The following is a 25,649-nucleotide window of genomic DNA, read 5'->3' as shown; positions in this document are numbered from 1 at the left end:
CCTCATCTGGGACTCTCCTCAGCTCTTTCTGGGACAGTGGCACGGCTGCCCCTCTGTTGGTCTTCCTTGGTCTCTTGTGTTCTGGGGGCCTCTGGATGTCTGGAGTTTTGATCTCCTCCATACCTGCTTCATGCCCTGGAGGACGGGGCTGTGGCCCCCCCACACCCTCTAGCAGATCATTACATGAAGGAACCTTTTAAAAACAAGCGCGTCCATGCTCACAGGTGTACACACGGGTGATCACACCCACAAACTACACCCTTTTTGGCTCCTACCTCAAAGCACACTGTGTTCTGTTGATCTTATGTGCTGCACAATAATGTTTAATATTTAGTATTTACTGTCATATTCCCATATATCATTGTGATGTTGTTTATTCTATTACTCTTGTTCTCTTCTGCTTGTTTTCTTTTTTCTTTCTCAGCAGGTGATCCAGGTGATTGATATATGCATTTTTTTTCTCTGCCCGTTCTGTTGGTTTTTGTCTTTTGCCCTTCTCCCCCGTCCCTCTTCTCAGCTGTTTCTCTTTCCCTCTTTCTTTCTCCCCTTCTTTCCCCCAGTCAAGTCTGTCCCGTATTTAGCAAGTGAAAATAAAATAAACAATAAAAGGTGAATCAAATGGACCATTACGGCAAGGCTGGGATGGTCAGTTTGGTAAAGTAAATCCGTTGGGCATCTTTCTTTGCCTTTAGACAACAATTCTGATGCAAAAGAGCCAAACGGGACAGGCAAGAAAAAAAAAAATGAAAGCAGTATGGTGTGACAATATGGCCATTTGCAACATTTGTACTTTGGGGTCATTTTTAACCCCAGAGGACAACAGCTGTTAGAAAGTCAAAAAAAAAAAAAAAAAAAAAAATTACTTAAAACTTACCCCAATACTGCATAGCATAGTACTGAACAACTCCTTCCTTTGGTCGTTTTTGACCCCAAAGTACAAATGTTGCAAATGGCCATATTGTCACACCATACTGCTTTCAAACATCTGTGTGTGGGGGGGTCAAGCAAGGGTCACAAGAACAACCACAAAACAGGCAGCACAATGAGGAGGCAGGTGCTCTACATTCAATTCAATCTTATTGATACAGCACCAAATCACAACAACAGTCGCATCAAGGTGCTTCGTATTGTAAGGTCGACCCTACAATAATACGAACACATGCTTCCAGCTCCTGTTTCTGCTCGGTGACATCTCTTACTTTTCGGCTCTTTTCCTCCCTCCTCGCTCACAGACACATCACAGGTACAGCAGCCCATCCTCCCTGCAGCACGGACTACACTGCCCATCAGGCTACATGCTTTAGGGCGACGCCTGTAACACTCTGCCTGCTGCTTTCATATCAAATCATTTTTGTGAATAACTTTTTAAACATTTCTTCACGTCATTATGCGGGCCGCAAGCAGAGGTGATATGGGCCACGAGTTTGAGACACAGACACGAAGGCCTCTTAATGCGTGTTGTGTTTTTCACCGGCGTGGACACCCTAACCCTTCAGCCTTATGAAACAGGAAAAGACCGCCGTGTAATCCAGTTACTCATATTTTGTATTTTAAATACGTAACGGTGGTACATGTATTCCATTACTCCCCAACACTGTGAATGGAATTATGGACATAAATGTACTTTTTCATCATATTCAAATTTTTTGTAAAGGTCTGTAAATTGTGCAGTAAAATCCTCTGCAGGTCAGTGCAGGATTAGTCACATGACAGGAACTGAGCACAGAGTCGCAGAGACGACAGACACCATCAACATAAATGTCTTTAAACAGCTGTAAAACATTAAATGCTCCTCAGACACACACAGGTGTGGTGACCTGAGGGATCGACCCTTCAGGTTGGAGCAGCTGATGGTAAATGTCGCCCTCAGCTGGTCAGACTAAAGCATTACGCAGAAAAATCCGCACAGAGGTTTAAATTCATTCATTGAGAATCTGTCTGCAGGAGTTTTGAGGCGTGGTCAGAGACTGAAGACTAACAGCAGGCTCAGCCAATCAGAGGAGGAGGAGAGTCCTGTGTGACCAGTCTGAGCTTGCTCTGAAGCCCCGTCCTGAGAATGACCTCACAGATCAGCGTTATTTCCAAATAAAATAAATATTAAATATGATTCAGTGTGGTGTCTGAAGCTTCACTCACAGTCAGAGTGAATCAATTTGAAATGATTGTTTCAGTTTTGTAAAAAAGGAAAAGAAAAGCTTTGTCAGCATGATGTCATCATTTTAACTCGAGCAGATTATTTTAGTGCGACAGAAAAACAAACTGAACGAAGGCCCGCAGATTCAAATCCTCCATAAGAAGAAAGAGTCTGAATGTTTCCCATCATGCTGTGCGTCAGAGCCACAGCTACACCCACAGGGTGGACACAATAACACCTGGAAACATCCGAACATGCGTTTTATAAGAGCTTCAGGTGTTCCTGTCATTTTGTCTCCACCTCCATCAGATCAATCAATCCCTGATCCAATAATCAAAGAGCTTCATGTCCTGCAGCACAGCAGGAAATACCACAGTACTTTAAACTACTGCAGTACTCGAGTACTCAAGTACCTCCAGCACCAACAGTCTCTAGTGTGGACTGATCCCATTTGCACTGTTAATCAGATTTTAATGTTTGACTGTAAACATGAAGGTATCTCAAAGCTCCGCCCACTGCTCACATTAATGTTCACATAATCATGTGAGGAAGTTCAAACCGATGGATCGGCGATCAGGCCATTGATGAGACACGGAGACAGAAGTCGACTTTAATCTTTTATTGTGGTGAAAATGTCGCTGTTTACAGTTTACAGACGGCGACCGCGGCGACCGCCCTTCCTCCTGGTCGAGTCTGACGGGATCGGCGTGACGTCCTCTGAAACACACGAGGAAGAAACAATCACATGATCAGACGCTCGTCAACACTGTCACACGAATGTAGAGCCGAGTTAAAGGAAACGTCACTGTTCAGGCTGTCAATAAAGCTCAGATTCAAACTGTGTCAATCAGATAGATGTACGAATAAAGTTAATTTAAATCCGCCGAGTCGTTTAAAGCTTCCGACCCTCACTGAGAAAACAAACCTGCTGACCTGAGAGCAGCGCAGGTGTTCACCGACAGGTCGATAAAGGTGTTGAAAATGACACAACAGAATAACACACACACACGTTTTTTACTCAAAAACTTTAATATGAATAAAAACAAACTTACCGATGCGCCCGATCTTCATGCCGGATCGAGCCAGAGCTCTGAGAGCAGACTGGGCTCCAGGACCAGGAGTCTTTGTCCTGAAAGGAAAACAGAGCAGGTCACCACCCGGACAGGTAACACACACACACCTGGGTTTGAAAGGCCTGGCTGACCCCAGACCTGCAGCGATGCAGTCAGAGGCTGCTGGTCTATCTCCAGTTAAACCAGTCAGACTTACTAAGGTAACAATAAATACTCGACTTTTATCTATTGTTAGAGCTTTGAACAGACCGTGCTGAGGACTTCACCTGAACTGCACTTGAACTGTTTCAGTAAAATCAACAGTTTTTTGAATGGAGTTTGGTTCAGATTTGGATCAAATGAAGAGGCTTCCTGCACAGAAATGGCAGATTTAATAAAAAAAAAAAAAACACTCACTCTGCTTCACTGACTCCACCCCTGTCACTTTATTAGGTACAGCTGAGTACCATGGATTTAAACCCTGATCACCTGACTGGGTTAAACCTGGTAACTTGAAATTGTATTGATCTGTTCAGTGCTTGAGATATACCTAATAAAGTGTCAGCCCACTGCCTACAGAATCAGGTGAGTGCAGGTTACCTGTTGCCCCCAGTGGCCCTCAACTTGATGTGCAGCGCCGTGATGCCGAGCTCTTTGCAGCGCTGAGCGACGTCCTGAGCCGCCAACATGGCAGCGTACGGAGAAGACTCGTCTCTGTCCGCCTTCACCTTCATCCCACCGGTCACACGGCAGATCGTCTCCCTGCAAACACACACAAACACCATTAGCACCAATTAGAGAGCGGCTTTTATTTTGGCGAGCAGATGGTCGGAGGGGACATACTTTCCGGAGAGGTCAGTGACGTGGACGAAGGTGTCGTTGAAGGAGGCGAAAATGTGGCAGACGCCGAAGACGTTCTCGCCCTCGGCCACCTGAGGACCCAGGCTGATCACCTGCTCCTCCTTCTTCTCCTTCCCTTTACGAGGAGCCATCTTCTGCTGAGGAGGAGGAAGAGGAGTCAGACACATGTGAGCATGAGGTCACAGCGAGCACGCACACAGAGAATCACCAATCACAGCCAGCTATTCTTTATACAGACATCGAGACTAGACCGCCGCTGCAGCGTAACACGGTGAGACCTTCCCTTCCAGCAGCGTTTCCCCATGCCTCCATTACACCCCAAACCCACTTCCTGTTCAGGTCTGACCTCTTTATGAGTTTTACCTTAACATCCTGAAACTCTCAGGTCAACATTAAAGTCGGGACACCTCCAAAATAAAACCCACCGCACACAGCTAATCACAGACGGCATCCTCCAACTCTGAAAACTCACCTAATATGACAATCAAACACCAGCCAGTTATCTCGACTGATCAATAAATAATCAATCACATCAGCTCTGAACATGAACTCTACAGTAACCTCAGTCTGAGAGCTTCTGATCACACTGTTGATCCCTGATCAGACCCACCTCACTGGGAGGGTCAGACCCACCTCACTGGGAGGGTCAGCTCAGAAACTATCTAACAACCAACCCTGACCCGGTCCAGTCTAAACTTTAACTCTGAACTTTGACCCTGGACAGCCCGGCTCCGTTTGTTTTCAACTGGAACGCGCCCTCTGTCCGATAACGGACCCACCGCGCGGTCACGTGGTGTCACTGACCCGGTCCATCCCGGTCCAGGTTGAGGAGGTTCTGACTCTGCCTGCAGACTCGGACGCGCGTGTTTGCTGCGACCACTGACATTTTAAATAAAGTTTGAAACGTCAGTAGCAGCGCCGAGGCTAACATAAGCTAATGTTAGCCTGTTAGCTTGTGTTGACTCCGAGCAGCCGGCAGGACCTCACGGAGCGTTTTTCTACCTGCTCTTTCACCTAAAACTTCACGCGCTTCTTTAGCACACCTTTGCGACACACACCTGGCTCTAGCGTTGTATTTGTTTCCCTTTGAGGAGGCTTCGCGTGGAGCTAAGATGGCGGCTGGACACAAACTCCCACAGAGGACAAAACATGAAAAATCCTCCATTAACCTTCAGCCAGAGAAACGATACAAACGCCAACAGACGCGGGAAGAGACGCAGGGTCAGCACCGACCAGGCAGAGCGGCGGATGGTCACCTGCAGCAGAGATTACAGAGGATATAAACCGGGAGCGGACTCACCTGTGTGCGTCTCTTTACTGAGCAGAAACAAGAAAGGAAAGAGGTTCCGCTTCCGGCGCGATAAGATGACGATATCCGGCGGGAAACCGAGGCCTAGCTGGCGCCGCCACGTGGACGTTTTATTTTATTTCATTGTAGTTTTATATTATATTATATTATATTATATTATATTATATTATATTATATTATATTAATTATATTATATTATATTATTGATGTTCAATTTAGTTTCAGTATCTATTCACCTTGAGTTTCACAGCTGACTGAACTGTTTTTTGTTGTTAATATGGATTGTTTTCAATATCTAAATGTTGACTTAATTTAATAAATTCTAATTATGCACATCAGATACTGCAGGGTGATGAATGGGGCTGAGGGATTCTGGGGTCTGCGGGGCATGGCTGGTGGTGTCTGAGGTCTGCTTGGTGGTGCTGGTGGTGTCAGGGGTCTCTCAGTTGTTTGGCTAGGATGATGTGTTTCTTTAAGGTTTTTTTAAGGCCTTTCTCCGTGCCGGGCAGAAAACGGAGAAAAACTCAGACGTTGGTAACTTTTGTCCTGCCACCAGTCTGATCCACTGTCCTCCCATCTTTGTACCAGTGGTGCTTCAGGCTTCAGCTCAGGGCCTCGTCTGCAGGCTGAGGAGCACGAGTGGTGTGTGGACACTTTTTCTCCTCATCAACTTGATAAAGTCCAGCTTGTACATGTGGCTCCTGTGCCCATGTGGGGTCTGGCATCATCCTTAGGTAATGACTGAACAAACAGCTGACCCCATCAATGCAGCCATTCTCTGAGACCTGAACAGCAACATCCTCACTGTTGGAGCCACTCACAGCCGCCCATGGAAATGTTTTTGTTTTTAAGTTAGCTAAACAAAGAAAATATATGCTGGAAACTATCAAAGTATTTGGTGTTGAGCAATTTTTTAAATAATTAATATTTGTTACTTTTTAAATGGGCAACTGGGCGGACTACAGTCTTGTAAATCTTGAGATGGTCTGGCATTCGACGGTCGCATAGCCCACCCGTCACTTGACGCCACTTCGTCCATGCGGCATTGACCCTTGCTCGCACGTCCTGAAGGATATCCCGTCGCCACTGATCATCGATCACAAGTACTTGAATTGATCAGCCTTCTTCAGGTCTTCCCCGTCGATGTTAATGGTGCCATCAGTTTGGGGGCCAGCTTCCACGTACTCGGTCTTCTTGATGTTGAGTCTCAAACCATGATCAGCCAGGCGCGACTTCCATTGCTGCGTGTGCTGTTGCAGCTCACTGCTTTGGTGTTGAGCAGTTTTTTAATATAATTAATATTTGTTACTTTTTAAATCATGTTCAGGACAGATTTGTCTGCCACCTCTTTTTCTTCTTCCTAGCGTTTGTCCCGTGTGGCAGGTCCGCTTTGCTACAAATCTGTCTCCATTTGGAACAATAGAGGGTGTGTTCTGCGGCGGCATTGACGATCTTCATGTCTTACTTTATTCCATCCATCCAGCGTTTCGTTGGCCTGCCACGGGGTCGCTGACCACCGGGCTCAAGCCTCATTGCTGTTTTTGCCACTGAGATGTCATCGGAGCGTAATACGTGTCCGCACCACCGTAGCCGTGCCTCGCACATTTGTTCCGTGATTGGCGTGATGCTGAGCCGCTTTTTTTTTTTTTTTTGTCCCGTTTGGATCTATAGCCATCAGAATTGTTGTCTTAAGGCCAAGAAAGATGCCAAGCGGATTTATTTTACCAAGTGGATCATCATGGCCTTGCCATATTGGTCCATTTGATTGACCTTTATTATAATTATGAATTTATTTTATTTTCAGTTGCTACAAACGGGACAGACATGACTGTGGGATAGGACAGGGGGAAAGAATGAAAGAAAGAGAGGGAGAGAAAGGAAACCAAAGGGGAGAAGAGACGGTGAGAAGGGGGGAAGAGAGAAAAAAACAAAGCACCTGGATCACCTGTATGGAGAAAAAAAACAGAAGAGAAAGCAAACAACAAAGAACAACATGATAAAAAAAAAAACAGCACCATCACAATAAACTAGCTAGCAGTAGATAACAGTAGATACTAAATAATGAACGATATTGTGCAGCACACAAGATAGACAGCGCACAATGTGCTTTGAGGCAGCAGCCAAGAAAGCTTTAGTCCACGTCTGTGCATACCTGTGTGGATCAGCATGCTTGTATTCCAAAGGTTTCTCCATGTAACGATCTGCTAGGGAGTGTGGGGAGCCACAGCCCCGTCCCCCAGGGCATGAAGCAGGTATGGAGGAGATCCAGGCCCCAGATATCCAGAGGCCCCAGAGTACAAGGACCCGAGGAGGACCACCAAAGGGGAGGGGAACTGTGCCACCCTCCTGGGAAGAGCTGAGTAGAGCCCCAAACGAGAGGTTACCCTGCAGCTACGGAGCAGAGGCCAGAGGGAGTTGCAGTGGCGTGCCCGCGGGCTCTGCCGGCAGCCAGCTGTGCCAGAGAGGACCGAGCTTCAGGCCCAGAGGCCTGAGGGCATCCCACCCCCCGGAAGGAGCCCAGCCGGGCCACAGGCGCCCAGCCCCGCCAATCGGCCACCAGGAGTGAGCTGGTACATACATGAGTGCCCAGGGCCCCGGTCTGGATGGGCCTGGGCCCCCTTTCCCTGGTGGGTCGCGGAGTATGGGGGTGCCTACTGGGGTCAGCGGGGGAGCTGGCCCCAGGGAGGGGTCACCTGCCCCTCCCTTCCTTCCCTCCCCATCTCCAGCTGCCTCCCTCTTCCTGCTCCTGCTTGGAGTAGGGGTGTGTCACCAGGGTGCAGAGGAGGCTACCCCCCCCTCTGTCCCCTTCTGGCTGCCTCTGCCTCAATTTTATCCCACAACTTAGACATTCACATTACTCACACCCTCATTACACATACATATAGGATCTTGGGGGTGGGCACGATACACGGAGTCCAAAAAGACCATCAGGGTGTACACCTCACCCCTGGCGTCGTTGCCCACCTCTCAATTTTAAATACACGTAAACATTGAGGGCTAGCAGGAGGGACCATGCGCTTACCTGCTGCTCTCTGGCAGGTAGCTCCATGCCCTCCTGGGTTTTAATTGCACCTTAGAACACACATGCATCAACACTACAATGAGCGGGTGGAGGGAGGTTTGGAGTCTTCTCCCACCCCTGTTCTCTGCGACCTGCTGGAGCGGGGGGGCTAGGAGGAGTTGGCCGTCCGACTGCGGTCTGGAGTGTGGGGCCTCCCTGCTGCTGCGAAGTCGGGGCGGTCTGCCTCTCCCCACCGCAGGGAAAAGGGTAACACCACCTGGGTCTGGGTGCAGTTCCCCCCTCCAGGGGCAAGGGTACCTAGACCCGGTTTGTAGAGTATGCTTGGGGAGTGTGATCGTGTGTACAGCGTCTCTTTATGTCTGTCTCCACGTTGGTTGAGTGTGGAGTAAGTGCATATGAGAGCATGAGGGTGGGAATGGATGTTTGTATCTGTGTGTGCCTGTATGTCTGTGTCTATATGTCAGGTTGGGTATCAGACGCCACCTCTCTGGGGACATCTCAGGCCCTCCAAGGTTTGGAGGCCTATCTCCCCCTACCACCACTTCCCCTGCCAGTGACAGACGCCCTCAGACATCGGTGCGTTGGTGGTTCTTTGTGTCCAGGGATGGGCGTCCAGGTACACACCGGCTCACTCCTTGGCGGCCGCTTGTCGGGGCCTGGAGCCTGGGGCTCTCTCGGGCCAGTTCGGAGGTGGGGTGCCCCCGGCCTCTCGGCCTGGGGCTCGGTCACTCAGGCGCAGCTGGCTGCCGGCGGAGCTCACGGGCGCGTCACTGCAACTCCCCCTGGCTTCTGCTCCGCGGCTGCTGAGTGAGCCCTCATCTGGGACTCTCCTCAGCTCTTTCCGGGACAGTGGCGCGGCTGCCCCTCTGTTGGTCTTCCTTGGTCTCTTGTGTTCTGGGGGCCTCTGGATGTCTGGAGTTTTGATCTCCTCCATACCTGCTTCATGCCCTGGAGGACGGGGCTGTGGCCCCCCACACCCTCTAGCAGATCATTACACGAAGGAACCTTTTAAAAAACAAGCGCGTCCATGCTCACAGGTGTACACACGGGTGATCACACCCACAAACTACACCCTTTTTGGCTCCTACCTCAAAGCACACTGTGTTCTGTTGATCTTATGTGCTGCACAATAATGTTTAATATTTAGTATTTACTGTCATATTCCCATATATCATTGTGATGCTGTTTATTCTATTACTCTTGTTCTCTTCTGCTTGCTTTCTTTTTTCTTTCTCAGCAGGCGATCCAGGTGATTGATATATGCATTTTTTTTCTCTGCCTGTTCTGTTGGTTTTTGTCTTTTGCCCTTCTCCCCGTCCCTCTCCTCAGCTCTTTCTCTTTCCCTCTTTCTTTCTCCCCTTCTTTCCCCCAGTCAAGTCTGTCCTGTATTCAGCAAGTGAAAATAAAATAAACAATAAAAGGTGAATCAAATGGACCATTACGGCGAGGCTGGGATGGTCAATTTGGTAAAGTAAATCCGTTGGGCATCTTTCTTTGCCTTTAGACAACAATTCTGATGCAAAAGAGCCAAACGGGACAGGCAAAAAAAGAAAAAACATACATGAGCGCCCAGCCCCAGACGACAAGGACCACCAACACACCAACGTCTGAGGGCATCAGCCACCGGCAGGGAGTGTGGTGAGGGGAGATAGGCCTCCGTACTTTAGAGGGCCTGAGATGTACCCAGAGAGGTTGAGTCTAAGACAGACACAGACGAACAGGCGCATGCGGACACAGACGTGCATTCCCACCCCATATGCACAACCAAATACTCGGCACTCACCCAACGTGTAGACAGACACAAACAGACAGTCGCACTCCCCAAACATACTCTATATCCCAGGTCCAGGTACCCCCGCCCTCAGAGGGGCAAGCCGCACCTAGACCCAGGAGATGTAACCCTTCTCTCTGGGGTGGAGGCAAGCGGACCACCTCCTTATCTGCAGTAGCGGGGAGGCCCCGCATCCCAGACCCCAGTCTGACAGCCAGCACCTCCTCCCAGCCCCCCAGCCCTGACGGCTAACAGAACCGGGGTGAGTGAAGACCTCAAACCTCCCTACGCCCACTCATATGTAGTGTTGCTGTGTGCTGTTCTAAAGTGCATTTAAAATCAGGAGAGCATGGTACTAGCTTCCTCTCAGAGAGCAGCACGGCTCTTCCCGAAAACCCTCAGTGTCTAAATGCATTTAAAATTGAGGGTAGGGCACCAGCGCCAGAGGTGGGTTGGAGTACACCAACCATCCTCTGGATGCTGTAAAACGTGCCCACCCCCAAGGCCCTATATGTATGTGTTATGTGAGAGTGTGAGTAATGTGGATGTCTAGGTTGCAGAATAAAATTGAGGCACAGGCAGCCAGAAGGGGACAGAGGGGGAGTGCCTCCCCTGCACCCTGGTGACATACCTGCACCCCAAGCCCTGCGTGTGTGGGTGGGTGTGGTAGAGCGGAAATAGGGAGGCAGCTGAGGATGGGGAGGGAAGAAAGGGAGGGGCAAGCGGCCCCTCCCTGGGGCCAGCTCCCCTGCTGACCCCAGTAGGCACCTCCACACTCTGGAACCCACCAGGGCAAGGGGGCCCAGGCCCATCCAGACCAGGGCCCGCAGCCGAGCCGCTTTCTGACGTCTTCATTCATGACTTGGTCCCAACGCGTGAGGCCTAGACACCACCTGAGCATTCGCATTTCCATCATGTGCAGGGCCTGTTCGTGCGTGGCGGTGGCTGGCCAACACTCCGATCCATACAGGGCAACTGGGCGGACTACAGTCTCGTAAATCTTCGCCTTGAGATGGTAACTTTTGTCCTGCTACCAGTCTGATCCACTGTCCTCCCATCTTTGTACCAGTGGTGCTTCAGGCTTCAGCTCAGGGCCTCGTCTGCAGGCTGAGGAGCACGAGTGGTGTGTGGACACTTTTTCTCCTCATCAACTTGATAAAGTCCAGCTTGTACATGTGGCTCCTGTGCCCATGTGGGGTCTGGCATCATCCTTAGGTAATGACTGAACAAACAGCTGACCCCATCAATGCAGCCATTCTCTGAGACCTGAACAGCAACATCCTCACTGTTGGAGCCACTCACAGCCGCCCATGGAAATGTTTTTGTTTTTAAGTTAGCTAAACAAAGAAAATATATGCTGGAAACTATCAAAGTATTTGGTGTTGAGCAATTTTTTAAATAATTAATATTTGTTACTTTTTAAATGGGCAACTGGGCGGACTACAGTCTTGTAAATCTTGAGATGGTCTGGCATTCGACGGTCGCATAGCCCACCCGTCACTTGACGCCACTTCGTCCATGCGGCATTGACCCTTGCTCGCACGTCCTGAAGGATATCCCGTCGCCACTGATCATCGATCACAAGTACTTGAATTGGTCAGCCTTCTTCAGGTCTTCCCCGTCGATGTTAATGGTGCCATCAGTTTGGGGGCCAGCTTCCACGTACTCGGTCTTCTTGATGTTGAGTCTCAAACCATGATCAGCCAGGCGCGACTTCCATTGCTGCGTGTGCTGTTGCAGCTCACTGCTTTGGTGTTGAGCAGTTTTTTAATATAATTAATATTTGTTACTTTTTAAATCATGTTCAGGACAGATTTGTCTGCCACACCGCCGCTCAGGCCTTTTCACTAAGCTGGATGTGAAGCACTGCCCCCGCCCACTACAGCAACTATAGACCAATCAAATCAATTGTTTTTTTAAGTACAGTTGTGCCAACAATGAGAAATCCTCCTTCCTGCTTCTTCTTCTCCCACAGAAACTCTGCTGCTGGTCTTCATCACGGAGACATAAGCTCCTCCTCCCTCCTGTTCAGTTTTCATTGATCAGTTATTAAAACCTGCTCATTGGTTAATCTGAGACTGAGCTGTGACGAACACCTGAGTGATCATCATAAACATGTTTACTCCCTTAATGCAGACCCGTCCACACTCAGTTCATAAACTAGAAGCACCAGATTTATGTTGTGGCTTTATTAGACTTTAGTCTCAGTGAAGAGCGACACTCAGCAAAGGGCGGCGGGTCGGAGTTGGACCCGGGCTGGTCTCTCCTCTTCCCCGTGAGATCAACCTGCTCCCAGCTGAAGCTTTTCATCATTTATTCACACAATATTATTGATATTAGAATGAAACATCTCCAAGACTTAACTTTACAGGGGACCAAATGAAACTGGACAAATCCAATAAAACATGAATCACAGAGTTTTACAGTAATGCAGTAAAATCAGAAAAATCTGTCATTTAAAATCACAGTGAAACCTCTCAGGCGTGCGGGAGGATTTCCTGTTTTTATGTTTTATTTATGGGACAATAGAACAACAAAAAGAAGAAAATGTTTGTTTGTCCATCAGATGAATCGTGTTTGGAGATTTCTGAATAAAAATGTTTTTTTGTTGTTGTGGATGCTAAAAGTGAGAACAGACCAATCAGAGCGCAGCGTTTGACCACCTCAGTTTATTTACAGAAACACTTTGAACACGATGCAGAAGAAAAGTCCAAACACACTCTCGCCCTCACAGTTACACACGAGCATGCAGCATAGTCCAGTTACTACAGTACAGAACAATATCCATCATAGAGCGAGCTGTCAGGATGTGACGGAGCGCCAACATGGTGGGCGATGGAGGAGGAGGAGCTTCAGACTGAACCTTCACCAGCACACAGTGACGGGCCGAGAACACTCAGATACAGAGACTCGTTTATCATTTTCATTTATAATTGATTTAATTATGCAAAACATCTGCAGTTTGGTTTGAAACTGAAGTTCAACTAAAATGTTTTTGATCCATAAAATCAAACCGAAGCTAATCAAACGTCAAAGAAGGACCCGAGAGCGCGGCTGGCACGCCTCGTCCTCAGTCAGACTTCAAGAAGTGTTTTAAGACAACGAAGAGGAGTCAGCTGATTGGTTCCTCTCTGGATTCAAAGAGCAGTCTGTAACCCCGGCAACCACAGGAACAATAAGTATTGTCCACTGGTTGCCGAGGGTTGGCTGCAGGTTGGCGGGAGTTCCCAGTTAAATATGATGCCGTGGAGCTCCTGTAAGCTGCAGGCTGTGAAACAGACAGGAAATGGATCCAATTCACCTTCAAAATAAAAGTTGTTTCTTTTGAAATATTTTGTTTGTGGCAGTAAAGCACAGCTTTTACTTTGAAGGCGAACAGCCTTAGTTTCTCAGGCCTGTTGCGCTTTTTCAGGTTTCACTGCTGTTTGGTGACCTGCCGGCCAATCAGGGATGCTCATTTTCCCAGGTGGTCTCTGACTGTGGGACTGAGGCCTGAAACTCACCAGGCTTTTCACTCTTCTGTGGCTGCACCATCACTTCTTTAAATCAACAGTCCCCAACCCACGGGCCTCGGACCGGTACCGGTCCGTGAGTCGTTTGGTACCGGGCCGCCAGAGTTGAGGCTCAGGTGTGAAATGTCTGGTTTTCAGGGTTTTTATCGGTTTTCAGCGTTATTTTGTTATCTTTTTTATCGTTTACTCGGTTTTCCTGGGTCCTTTCACGTGTCCATCCATTCATCCATTCGCTTCCGCTTATCCTTTTAAGGGTCGCGGGGGGCGCTGGAGCCTATCCCAGCTGTCATAGGGCGAGAGGCAGGGTACACCTTTCACGTTTGTTATGAATAAATCTTTTTTCGGTACCGGTACTAGTTTTATTTTGTTGTGTTTATCCGCGCCACCTTAAAGGCCAGTCTGTGAAAATATTGTCGGGCATAAACTGGTCTGTGGTGCAAAAAAGGTTGGAGACCTCTGCTTTAAATGATAATAAACTGTGATGTGCTGCTTCAGTTCCTGTGTGATGGTTTATTTCCCTGGACCAGAGTTAGACCAGCATGAAGACAGAAAGCTCAGAGAGATATTTAATGCGCTCTTTGACGTTTACTGGAAACAATATGTAAAAAAAAAAGACCTTTATAAACTTAAATCAGCCTTCAGCAGCAGAGAGGGCTGTTAGCGCTCGTGGTTGGTTTTGTTTTGGGGTGCCTCAGCGTGCGTTGTGGGCGGGCTGCCATCAAGCTTCATCATTAGTCTATAAAACTGCCCCGGCTCAAACCTGTCCTTGTCTGAGTTGTTAGACTGATTATTCCGATGTTTCATGGGAAATGCGGTCTGTTAGCATCATTAGCTTTACTGTCACCATTACCTGTAAGCCACAAGCTAACATGTTAGCTGATTAAAACCCCTTTAGCTTGTGGCTAGAAGAGCTAAGCGTGGCTAACAGTCTCCCAGGTGTCTGAAGCGACCTCCTCCTTCCTGTTGTCTCAGGTGAGGCTTCAAAACAGGAACCTCTGACCTGTGAGCATCTTTAGCCTGAAGACGTTCAGCTGAAGAAGCAGGAAGTCCCTGCTTTGGATTGGATCGTTCAGATAAACATGGAGAGGCCACGCCCACTGAGCATCCAGTAGAAACACAGGAGAAACATCATAGCAGTGTTCCTATAATAACACGTGAAATCTACTCTAAGATGAATTTTTCAGTTTCAAGCATAAACACCAAAAGAGTTCTAAAAAATGACATCTCAGATATTTGTGGGGACGTTTGTGCGTCCACCAGTTTTTTCACCACTAATAAATACTTTCAAGTGTCGTCAAAGGTCAAAGTGGAGGTGCTGCTTTTAGAAAACACAGACTATTGTAGAAAACAGCCATTCACGCCGGAGGTGCCATTCAGAGTCCCCACGGTGGTCACACTCAGTCTGAGGAGGCTGAAGGACAGGGAAAGGTTTTTGTCTCCAAAACTGAAATCTGAATAAAATCAAAGGTCAGAGCAGCTTAAATACGTTTCACAACGCTTTCTGCTCTTTGTGTGTTTTCATTCAGCTGGTTGGAGTTAAAGGCCACCTTTGACCTGCGGATACATGTGCACACTGCTAGCCGGGATCACAGCACACCTGTGCAGTTCTAGCTCCGCCTCTTTACAAATATGATCTCAGATTTTTGAACACGTTGACGGCCCGGTCATTTCCCCAGCTGTTTCTAGCAGCGAATGGGACACAGTATGACAAGAGGTGTAATGCTCCGCCTCAGCGTGGCCCCGCCCATCCCCCGACACCCCGACCTTTGACTCAGTATTCAGCCTCCTCAGCTCCGAGCGTTTCTGAGACGGGATGCCGAATGGCACAGAGATGTCAATAAATTAAAGGGCAGCAGTGCTGTGGCAAACACATTCAGCAGCAGCTGAGGAACTCAACACTCAACAAAATAATAAAGCTAATAGTGCACAATGTGTTCTCTACAGGCGGACTCGCACAACGCTAGCACTGGAAGTCTGATCCGAACATTAAAAAGCTTGTAAATATACAAATGCAGTATATCGAGAATAATAATCATAATCATATCATCGTCATAATAAGAATCTGATTGTACAAAGTTCTACATTCTCCCGACGGTAAAAAGCTGCTTAAAGCCTCTGAGACAAACACAACGGCTCAAAAATCGCAGAATATCAAAGGTGGCACCGCCGGCATTTTGTTAGCTCGCGGCTAGCAGACACCATTGCTCCGGGTCAGGAATGCTAACAAAGCTAACGAGTCCGAGTCAAGTCACCGGAGGGCAGGACCGCGGGCCGACAGCAGCGAACGTCAAAACGCCACGGAGGCTGAAGCCGAAACACAAAACACAAAGTCAGTTCCAGCATGCAGAAAATCACAAATCTGTACAGAAACACTGAAGAGGAAGAAACACAAGCCCTCCCTGCAGAACTCCAGCCAAACATCCAACCGTTTTACACCACCGCAAAGAAAATCCACCAAAAATGGCGCCGACTCAGAGACTCTGAGCCGGCAGGTCGATAACTAAAGCCACGATCCAAGATGCAGGTAAAGTTTAAGTTATTAAGTTAGTCCATAATTAAGGCTTCTAAAAAACAACGACAGGAAGAAAAGAACCACACGGAGATATGAGGTTTCACACCGCGACCACGCCACCAACAGACCAACAGGGGGCAGTCTGAGTTCCTGCAGTACGGAGGCCCAGAAGAGTCAAAAAGCACCATGTGAAACGGCAGCTCACGTTCACATCCAACCCTCACAATGGTTTATGTTTACTCATCTAGTATTAAAGTACTGCAGTACTCTATAGGCAGTATATATGGATGTTTCACCATCAGTCTGAGTCACTTTTTCTCTGTTGTACTGGTTTGTGATTGGCTGAAGCAACACATCAGTGCTGATGTACAGTCACTACAAGTTCCATAGATCGGCGTCGTGTTCGTTAACTGAATCAAATCAAACGTCTGCATGTTTGTGTTTATGTACATTTATTATTGCTTAAAATACTCCCAGCCCAGCCAGTAACTGCATTGGGATGTTTCTGCTGTTAAGCGTCTGAAATCTATAGCTCAGTAACTGTTGTTACAGTCCCGAGTGTGACTGTAACAACTCACTATATTTGTGTCACTATGATGGGCAGTGATGTTTGTCACTTCTGGGACTCCGTACTTTCCTGTAAACACTGGAAACTGATGATGATTCTGATTGGCTGTCTGAGCATCGAGGAGGTTTAGAATGTGTAAAAAACATCAAAGAGGAGTTTGTTCGTGCGTGTGTAGGGGTGTGTGTGTGAGACTGTGTGTCTGTGTGTGTGTCTGTGTGAGACTGTGTGTGTGTGTGAGACTGTGTGTTTGTGTGAGACTGTGTGTGTGTGTGTGAGTCTGTGAGTCTGTGTGTGTATCTGTGTGAGACTGTGTGTCTGTGTGTGTATCTGTGTGAGTCTGTGAGTCTGTGTGTGTGTCTGTGTGAGACTGTGTATCTGTGTGAGACTGTGTGTCTGTGTGTGTGTGTTTGACTGTGTATCTGTGTGAGACTGTGAGTCTGTGTGTGTATCTGTGTGAGTCTGTGAGACTGTGTGTGTGTGTGTGAGTCTGTGAGTCTGTGTGTGTATCTGTGTGAGACTGTGTGTCTGTGTGTGTATCTGTGTGAGTCTGTGAGTCTGTGTGTGTGTCTGTGTGAGACTGTGTATCTGTGTGAGACTGTGTGTCTGTGTGTGTGTGTTTGACTGTGTATCTGTGTGAGACTGTGTGTCTGTGTGTGTATCTGTGTGAGTCTGTGAGTCTGTGTGTGTGTCTGTGTGAGACTGTGTATCTGTGTGAGACTGTGTGTCTGTGTGTGTGTGTTTGACTGTGTATCTGTGTGAGACTGTGAGTCTGTGTGTGTATCTGTGTGTCTGTGTGTGTGTGTTTGACTGTGTATCTGTGTGAGACTGTGTGTCTGTGTGTGTATCTGTGTGTCTGTGTGTGTGTGTTTGACTGTGTATCTGTGTGAGACTGTGTGTCTGTGTGTGTATCTGTGTGTCTGTGTGTGTGTGTTTGACTGTGTATCTGTGTGTGACTGTGTGTGTGTGAGAGACTGTGTGTGTGTGTGAGACTGTGTGTCTGTGTTTGACTGTGTATCTGTGTGTGTCTGTGTGTGTGTGTGTGTATCTGTGTATGACTGTGTGTCTGTGTGTGTATCTGTGTATGACTGTGTGTCTTTGTGTGTATCTGTGTGTGACTGTGTGTCTGTGTGTGTGTGTGTGTGTGTCTGTTCCTGTCTAGCTATCTTTGTGAGGACCGAAATCTGCATTCTGCTATACTTGTGAGAACCAACGGTCACTTGTGAGGACACACTCACAGTCCTCACAAGTTTGAAGCCTTTCTGAGGCTCAAAATGTGGTTTTAGTGTCAGGGTTACAATTAGGTTATGGTTAAGTTTAGGGTTAGGCATTTTTAATGGTTAGGGTCAGGTGCTAGGGAAACCATTGTTTATAATGGAGCACTGTAACAAAAAAATAATTTCCCCCAGGGATCAACAAAGTATTCTGATTCTGATGTCAATGAAGGTCCTCACTAAGATAGCTGGACAGGCTTGTGTGTGTGTGTGTTCCTTATTCCTTTCTTGGTTTCTTTTGTTTTTGTTTTAGTCCCTTGACTCCTTTCTTCCTTCCCTACTTCCTTGTTCCCTCACAGGTAAGGGGCAGCTCCTAAATCTGAATCTTGTAAACTCAGTGTGAACAGCAAAGTTTGTGCTGCTAATGATGCTCTGAGCGGAGAGCAGGCAGGTAGATACACGCCTCGTTAAGGCCTTCCTCATTAGGATATGTGGTGGCGGTGGCTGTGGGGGAGGGGTGGGGCTGATCTGAGCAGAGGTGTGGCTGTTCATGGAAGATCACAGGTCAGAGGGTGGTGGAAGCTTCTAGAGCTCTCCAAGCCCGATGGAAGCAGATGAGTGTTCATGTGCAGCGTGCACAGTTTAAATAAAGTTTCTCCGTTAGACAACGTCATCGTGAAGGCCACGAGCTGCTTTAGCCGCTAACCAGTTTAAAACGATCCATGTGTGAGCTCTGGGTCACCCGAGGGTTTAGCTGAATAACTGGGCTTCACCATGTTTCTAACATGCTAGTTTAAGAGCTGTGCCATTAGTATATATGTATAAACTCTGGAAGCATACGAGGCAAATACGGTAAACAAAGGCTTAAAGTTGTAAAAACATAAAACAAAAAAGGGGGAATGAGATGCTTTTTAAAATTAATAACTATGAAGAAGAGTTTTATTTCTGATGTACAGGAAGAAAAAAGTGTTTTTATTAATATATTTTTTACTGTAATCAGATAATCCTGATTTTCCAGGTTTATATTATATAATTGGTCTGTTTGCTGTTGTCAGTGTGGCTCAGCTCGAGTCTCAGTCACGAGTTCATTTATCTAAATAATCTGTAGCGACCAAAGCAGCTCTTGATCATAGTATTATATCACATTACATCTATATAATATATGTTTTTGTTCCTTTATGTAAATATCTGTAGTTTCAGGAAAGCTTGTATCTCCCACACGTCTAAAGGCGAGGCTCGTACTTCCTGTTTAACATCTAAAGGTAACCAACGCGTGAACGCGAACACTATAAAAGCTAAGTCTGTGCAGCCAACGGGTCAGTAGATCCGTGAGAAACGTAACAAGGAGCAAAAATGAAAGCTGGAAACTTTTTCTACGTCTACACTCGATCAGCTACAACACGTCATGTAGATGGAGGCAACACTGGGCTGTTTGGGTGGAGCCATGCTAACAGTTTCCCCCTGCTTCCAGTGTTTGTGCTAAACTACGCTAACCACATGCTGGGTGAAGCTAACACACAGTAGTGACGTGTTCTGTCCACAGGGGGAGCTGTGGTGTGCAGGTGTTGGTCCTGTTAAACATCTGAAGGTTTGAACCTCCTGAACTCGAACAAACTGGAGATACAAGGTTTCCAAACATTATTACAATCTGATTGGCTGATCACAAGGGGGCGTGGCGGAAGCAAAGTCCAAACAAGCTGAGAAGAGGAAGCTGATTGGTTGGTTGGTAATGCAGTTCACTTGTTGGAGTGAAGCTTTCTGGCCCCGTCGTCTCCTCTCCAAACTCCTCAAACAAAATCCTGAATGGTTGGTGTCAGAGGCCCGGCCTGCTGTCAATCAAACTGCTGTCACGGCGACGGTGGCCCCATCAAAGATCCACTCACTCTGGAAGTTAGCTGGAGACGAAACCAAACGTGTTTGTGAGCGACTGAATCAACAATGTCTGACAACACAGACGATTCAACCTGCTGAACAGTGACGAGTCCACGACACGCATTTTACCTGCATCACGTCACAGCAGCAAAGACACACAAAGACACACTCGGACCAGCCCCCCACCCTGAAAGGTAGCGCTGTAGTTACAGTCGAATCTGCTGATCTGAAGACAGCAGCAGATGTAATCAGCTGAGTAAATCAGTAAAAACACGTCAAGAAACACCTGGACGTGTCAGGAAGTCAAACACCCTGAAAATCACAGTGAGCGATGATGCAGCCTCTCGTTCATGTTACTGACGCCTTCAGGCTCCTGATCAGATGATGGATCTCAGACCATCACTGACCCCCCGCCAGCCCGGTCACGCTCTACAGGCAGCATCTTCACAGCTTCTCCAGACCCTTTCACGTCAGTCACATGTGCTCAGGGTGGACCTGCCAAGTCTGCTATTCTATGGCTCCGCCTCCCAGGCAGTGAGCACAGGGCCTATAGAGGATGTCGGGCCTTCAGGCCATCCTCATGAAGTCTGGTTGTTTGGTCAGAGACGTTCACACCAGCGGCCAGCTGGAGGTCAGGGTACATCGTAGGTGGTGGAGGGTGACTGTGTGCGCCCGGCCCAGCTAGTGGGTGAGGCCACTGCCAGGCTGTCAAGTGTACCAGGGGCATGCAGCTAAACTTGTCATACCAGCGGCCTGCTGGAGGTCATCCTCGTTCGGTTCTGATACCGGCCCTGATGATGGCCTCCTACGGCCGGAGTCTCCTCCATGCTCTGCAGACTGTGCTGGGAGACACACAAACCTTCTGACACTGGCATGTATTGATTTGCTGGAGGAGTTGGACTGCCTGTGCTAGTTGATTTCATGAACGTCAGAGCAGCTGAAACTGATTAACAGTCTCTCTACTACTGAACTAATCAGAGGTTTAACCGACTGGCTGCTCTGATTTAAAAGTGTCCCTTTCAGTTTTCCTGAGCAGTGTGTGGTGGATGCTTGTCGTGGTTTGGGGTCATTTTGCTGTTCACAGCAGACCTGCTGAGCCTCTGTGCGGTCCTCCTGTCCTCAGCACACCGACTGTGGATCAGAACCTGGTGTGAACCCTCGACTGCACTTTTTCCACTCGAGTGGACAGTCTGTACGAGGGCACTGCTGCTGAGGTCTGATGCATCAGTAACAGCGGCAGGTTCGTTGGTTCCTGGGTTTTGTCTCTCAGGAACGACAGTCTGGCTCAGATTCAGTCTGCAAACACGAGTGGGGCTAAAATAAGCAGCTCCACCTCCACCCAGATTCATTTATCATCGACATGAAGCAGAGCGAAGGCGTGATGCAGAAACAGCTTCACAGCGTTTCATATGAGGGATGATTCAGCACCAACCACCTGCAGTGAATGTGTCGTTGGTAAAAAGAGCAAATATACTAAGCATGGAGAAAACTGGTGTTGACAAAGTGCTGAGGAATATACACGTGCATGACTTCACTGATGTCTGCTGAGGATCAGATTCGCCGATCCTGCCTCTCTTCACACGTTTTCTCCGTGCAGCTCGTTATCATGCTGGTTTTTCCCAGCTGCCCTGAATGCCCCGCTGCCCTTTGACCTGCTCTTACTTGCTCAGCGTGGAGGGGGAGCCTGAGCGGTGGAAGTGCACGATCTGCCACTTCCCGTCGCGGCGGTGCCACACCCTGGTCTCCTCCGATTGGGCGGTGCGAGGCGTCCCGTTGGAGTCGATGTACTGCGTCACCCTGACGTATGCGATGCAGGCGGCCTCGTCGCCCACCAGGTGGATGTGAGGGTTCAGGATGGTGGTGTGCACCGGTTTGCTGTTCTTGGACCACACTGCAGACACAGACGGACAGGTGAACATGGTCAGGTGACCTCAGAGTTTTTTAAAAAGCAAGGTGTAACAGGAAGTCTGCTTCAGCTCACAGTTTTCAAAGTAAAAGCGGTGGAAGTCCAGGCCTTCGACCAGATTCCCCAACGCCTCGGGCTCGAACGCCGTCACAGCCGGGTCGCACATTTTACTGCAGGGAGAGAATCGTTTACTGAGACGAGTCAGAGACACGTTTAACAGGGAGCAAGTGAAAAAAACCATCCACACGCACAACACGCACACGCACAACACGCACACGCACAACACGCACAACACGATCCTGTCGGAGCTCTGACCCCCGTCTCTGTGAACCTTCAAGCCCGGATCAGCAGCCCAAACTTTCATTGTTTTATAGCTTTTATTCTTTATTGATCACTCATAGATGAAATATCTGTCACTTTGAAACACCTGCAGGACACTTTGTTACACATATTAGCATAAATGTGTTTCCTGCTTTGATTTCTTTTGTTTTCTTAGGATGGGAGTTTTTCCGTCCCACTGTCGCTAAAGTGCTTGCTCATATGATTGTTGGGTTTTTCTCTGTATGTATTGCTGTAGGGTCTACCTTACAATATAAAGCACCTTGAGGCGACTGTTGTTGCGATTATAAAACTTTAACGGTTCAATCAACACACAGAAAAACAGATTTTATTGGCGAGCCAATCATCAAAGATGTCTGAGATTAGAAAACAGGAAGTATCAGTTCATTAAACAGGGCGCCTTCAACATCACGGCCAGGCGGATCGTTTGGGCCAGTTTGGAGATTCAGGCCGAGCCACAGTTAAATACATCGATGTGATGTTTACAGCGACGCCGACGTCACCAAAGCACTCTGTGAGCAGGAGAGCGAGCATGACTGAAGTGTTTGTAACATTTGGGGAAAAGCTGAGCGTGGGTCAGAAGACGACTCGTTTGTATTGTTGGGTTAAAGGATGCTGATTCGCTCTCAGCGTTTAAAGACCGCCCACTGATCAGGACGTCTGATTGGCTAGTTTCAATCACTGATTTATTTCTGCTGGCACCAGCCTCAGAGAGGAGCGAGGGCAGCATCAGGAGATGTTCCAGATGTTTTCATCAGAAGCACTGATTCACCTGCCCAAAGGTACGTTAAAGGGTGACTCCGCCCTCTGTGAGGCTCACTCGTGTCAGGGATTTCTCAGCGCTTTGATGGTTTTATTCAAAAACAAACAAACAAACATTCCTTCTGCCTGAGCGTGCTCAGTGCTGGTTACATACGTGTAGCTCTCAAAGTCTCCGTTGCTGATGGCCTCGATGAGCTGCTCAGTGACTTTAATGATGTCCTGTTTCCTCCCTGAAACACACGCACGCGCGAGCGCACGCGCGCGCACACACACACACGCACACACACACACACACAGGTTAGTGCTGGTTCAGCAGCGTCTCGGCTCACTCGCTGTGTGTCTGTGCGTCCTCACCTCGGGTGTCTTCGTCCTCGATGGTGGTGTTTGTGCTCTCAGAGGATTCCTGCAGGAGGAAGAAGAGTCAGTGTGGGCGGAGTCCCATCTAACCACACCCACCGTAGTTTCCACTTTGCTGTTTCCGTCTGTTTCCGGTGTGTTTGAAGAGTGATTACAGTTTACAGAGACGTTTAAACTGAGACTCTTATTTCCTTATTCTTCAGCGAGCTTTACAGTTTTTGCTCCTCTCGTTTGTGTGGATGGGTTAATTGATTACTCTAAATTGCCCATAGGTGTGAATGTAAGTGCGAATGGTTGTCTGTCTCTGTGTGTGAGCCCTGCGACAGACTGGCGACCTGTCCAGGGTGGATCCCGCCTCTCACCCTAAGACAGCTGGCATAGGCTCCAGCGCCCCCGCGACCCTGAAAAGGTTAAGGATGGATGGATGGATGGACGGATGAATAGATGGATGGATGAATGGACGGACGGACGGACGGACGGGCGGACGAACGGACGGACGGACAGATGGACGGATGAATGGATGGACGGACGGACGGATGAATGGATGGATGGATGGATGGATGAATGGACGGATGGATGGATGGACGGACAGAGGGACGGATGAATGGATGGATGGATGAATGGACGGACGGACGGACAGACGGATGAATGGATGGATGGACGGACGGACGGATGAATGGATGAATGGATGGATGAATGGAAGGATGAATGGATGGACGGATGGACGGATGAACGGATGGATGGATGAATGGACGGACGGATGGACGGATGAATGGATGGATGAATGGATGGACGGACGGACGGACGGATGAATGGATGGATGAATGGTTGGATGGATGGACGGATGGATGAATGGATGGACGGACAGACGGATGAATGGATGGACGGACAGACGGACGGATGGATGAATGGATGAATGAATGAATGGATTGACGGATGAATGGATGAATGAATGGACGGATGGATGGATGGACGGACAAATGGATGGATGAATGGATGGACGGACGGATGAATGGATGGATGAATGGATGGACGGACGAATTCATGGATGGAGGGTTGAATGGACGGACGGACGGATGGATGAATGGATGGATGGACGAATGAATGGTTGGACGGCTGGACGGATGAATGGACGGATGGAAGGATGGATGGATGGATGGATGGATGAATGGACGGACAGACGGATGGATGGATGGATGGATGGATGGATGAACGGACGGACAAATGGATGGATGAATGGATGGACGGACGGATGAATGGATGGATGAATGGATGGACGGACGAATTCATGGATGGAGGGTTGAATGGACGGACGGACGGATGGATGAATGGATGGATGGACGAATGAATGGTTGGACGGCTGGACGGACGGACGGATGAATGGACGGATGGAAGGATGGATGAATGGATGGATGGACGGACAGACGGATGGATGAATGGATGGATGGATGGATGAACGGACGGACGGATGGATGAACTGACGGACGGACGGATGGATGGTCTTTTTGGGCTGACATCCTAACCAAGATGGCGCCGGTGTACTTGGCTTGCCGTCCGTCTCGCCGCTTTTTCAGAATCAGAATCAGAATACTTTATTCATCCCGAGGGAAATTCTCCCTTTTTCCCTTACCTTCCCCTATGGACCTTGGCACTGTGTTTTTTATCTTTATTTTTCTAGTCTTATGTTTATCTAGTGGTTGTGGACTGATTACATATGGCCAGTGTTGGGACTAACGTGTTATTAAGTAACGCGTTACAGTAACTACGTTATCATTGTGGTAACGAGCACGGTAACTAGTTATTATGCCAAAATCAGGAACGCGTTAGTCGTTACTGGGATTTAGATAGGGTCGTTACTCGTTACTTCGTGTGGTGGCTATCGCGGAGCTTCCACAGATTCAGTAACATTAGCAAGTGGTGGAGGCCAGCAGGTGGATGAGAGAAAGCAACACGTTCTCGGGCTGGAGAAAGGGGACGCAGAACGAAAAGAGACTCGAGGCGGCCGCCGGTCCAAGTGTGAACTGAACTTCAGGTAAGAAGCTATGACCTGCAGTCTCTCTGGGTCAGATATAAACCAAGTTTAGGTGGAGTTTATTTTCGTTATGCTGACTTTTTCCGTACTGCGTGCTAGCTAGCATGACGGAGTTTCTATACAGCTGGGTGGGTGCTATGAAGTTAATGATGTTGAACTTTATTTTGTTCATAAGTTATTAGAGTTGCCAACCGTCCCGTCTGGTATTCAGAGAAAATATTACGCGTTTCTTATTGCGGTGAAAAGGAACAGTTTGTCCCGTAATTCAGCTACAATGAAAAAGGCACAAAGCTGGAGTTATTCTGTGTTTACGCTGCACAGCTGCCTCTTCTTCTCTCATCCTCCCCCCTCCCTCTACCGTTTCTACTTCAATCATGAAAACTGATCAATGATCAGCTGATCGTCTCTCTTGTTTGTTTATCGCCCACT

At 48.2% G+C, this 25,649-nt stretch overlaps 2 protein-coding genes across 5 annotated transcripts in view; both read right to left on the bottom strand.

The window, feature by feature from the left end:
- Positions 1–2,738: 2,738 nt before the first annotated feature.
- Positions 2,739–5,446, bottom strand: LOC146661397 (small ribosomal subunit protein uS11). Of its 3 annotated transcripts, none has more exons than XM_085421569.1 (5): positions 5,348–5,446; positions 4,030–4,184; positions 3,787–3,948; positions 3,187–3,263; positions 2,739–2,851 (listed from the first exon to the last, which is right to left on the bottom strand). In XM_085421569.1, the coding sequence occupies exons 2-5, from the start codon at positions 4,176–4,178 to the stop codon at positions 2,784–2,786; spliced, it is 456 nt and encodes a 151-aa protein (XP_085277695.1). In that variant the 5' UTR covers positions 4,179–4,184; positions 5,348–5,446; the 3' UTR covers positions 2,739–2,783. The 3 variants fall into 3 exon arrangements, with proteins under 3 accessions (XP_085277695.1, XP_085277696.1, XP_085277697.1); XM_085421570.1 differs by having other exon boundaries at positions 4,030–4,181; positions 5,348–5,432; XM_085421571.1 differs by lacking the exon at positions 5,348–5,446 and adding an exon at positions 5,106–5,127.
- Positions 5,447–16,197: 10,751 nt separating this feature from the next.
- camk2a (calcium/calmodulin-dependent protein kinase II alpha) overlaps positions 16,198–25,649 on the bottom strand; it is a 40,725-nt gene continuing 31,273 nt past the window's right edge. The window contains exons 14-18 of one of the 2 annotated variants that reach the window (XM_085421500.1): positions 23,186–23,234; positions 22,986–23,061; positions 21,806–21,900; positions 21,487–21,715; positions 16,198–19,847 (exon numbers count right to left, since the gene is read on the bottom strand). In XM_085421500.1, coding sequence (XP_085277626.1) covers positions 19,844–19,847; positions 21,487–21,715; positions 21,806–21,900; positions 22,986–23,061; positions 23,186–23,234 — 453 coding nt within the window. In that variant the 3' untranslated portion in view covers positions 16,198–19,843. Of the gene's footprint in view, positions 19,848–21,482; positions 21,716–21,805; positions 21,901–22,985; positions 23,062–23,185; positions 23,235–25,649 lie in introns of those variants that run through there. The other variant, XM_085421501.1, reaches the window with a different exon arrangement.

Source organism: Rhamphochromis longiceps, linkage group LG10, assembly GCF_057381845.1.
Source record: "Rhamphochromis longiceps isolate RC_006_pf linkage group LG10, R_longiceps_female_GT1.1, whole genome shotgun sequence".
Taxonomy (NCBI): domain Eukaryota; kingdom Metazoa; phylum Chordata; class Actinopteri; order Cichliformes; family Cichlidae; genus Rhamphochromis; species Rhamphochromis longiceps.
This window is presented reverse-complemented; position numbering and strand designations above follow the sequence as displayed.

What these genes read in the sequence shown, in the direction of transcription:
- LOC146661397 (XM_085421569.1), bottom strand. Translation starts at nt 4,178, where the DNA reads ATGGCTCCTCGTAAAGGGAAGGAGAAGAAGGAGGAGCAGGTGATCAGC. An exon ending in GTCACTGACCTCTCCGGAAA is followed by an intron (nt 3,949 to 4,029) that starts GTATGTCCCCTC and finishes GTGTGTTTGCAG; the next exon opens with GGAGACGATCTGCCGTGTGA. An exon ending in AGGGCCACTGGGGGCAACAG is followed by an intron (nt 3,264 to 3,786) that starts GTAACCTGCACT and finishes TTTTCCTTTCAG; the next exon opens with GACAAAGACTCCTGGTCCTG.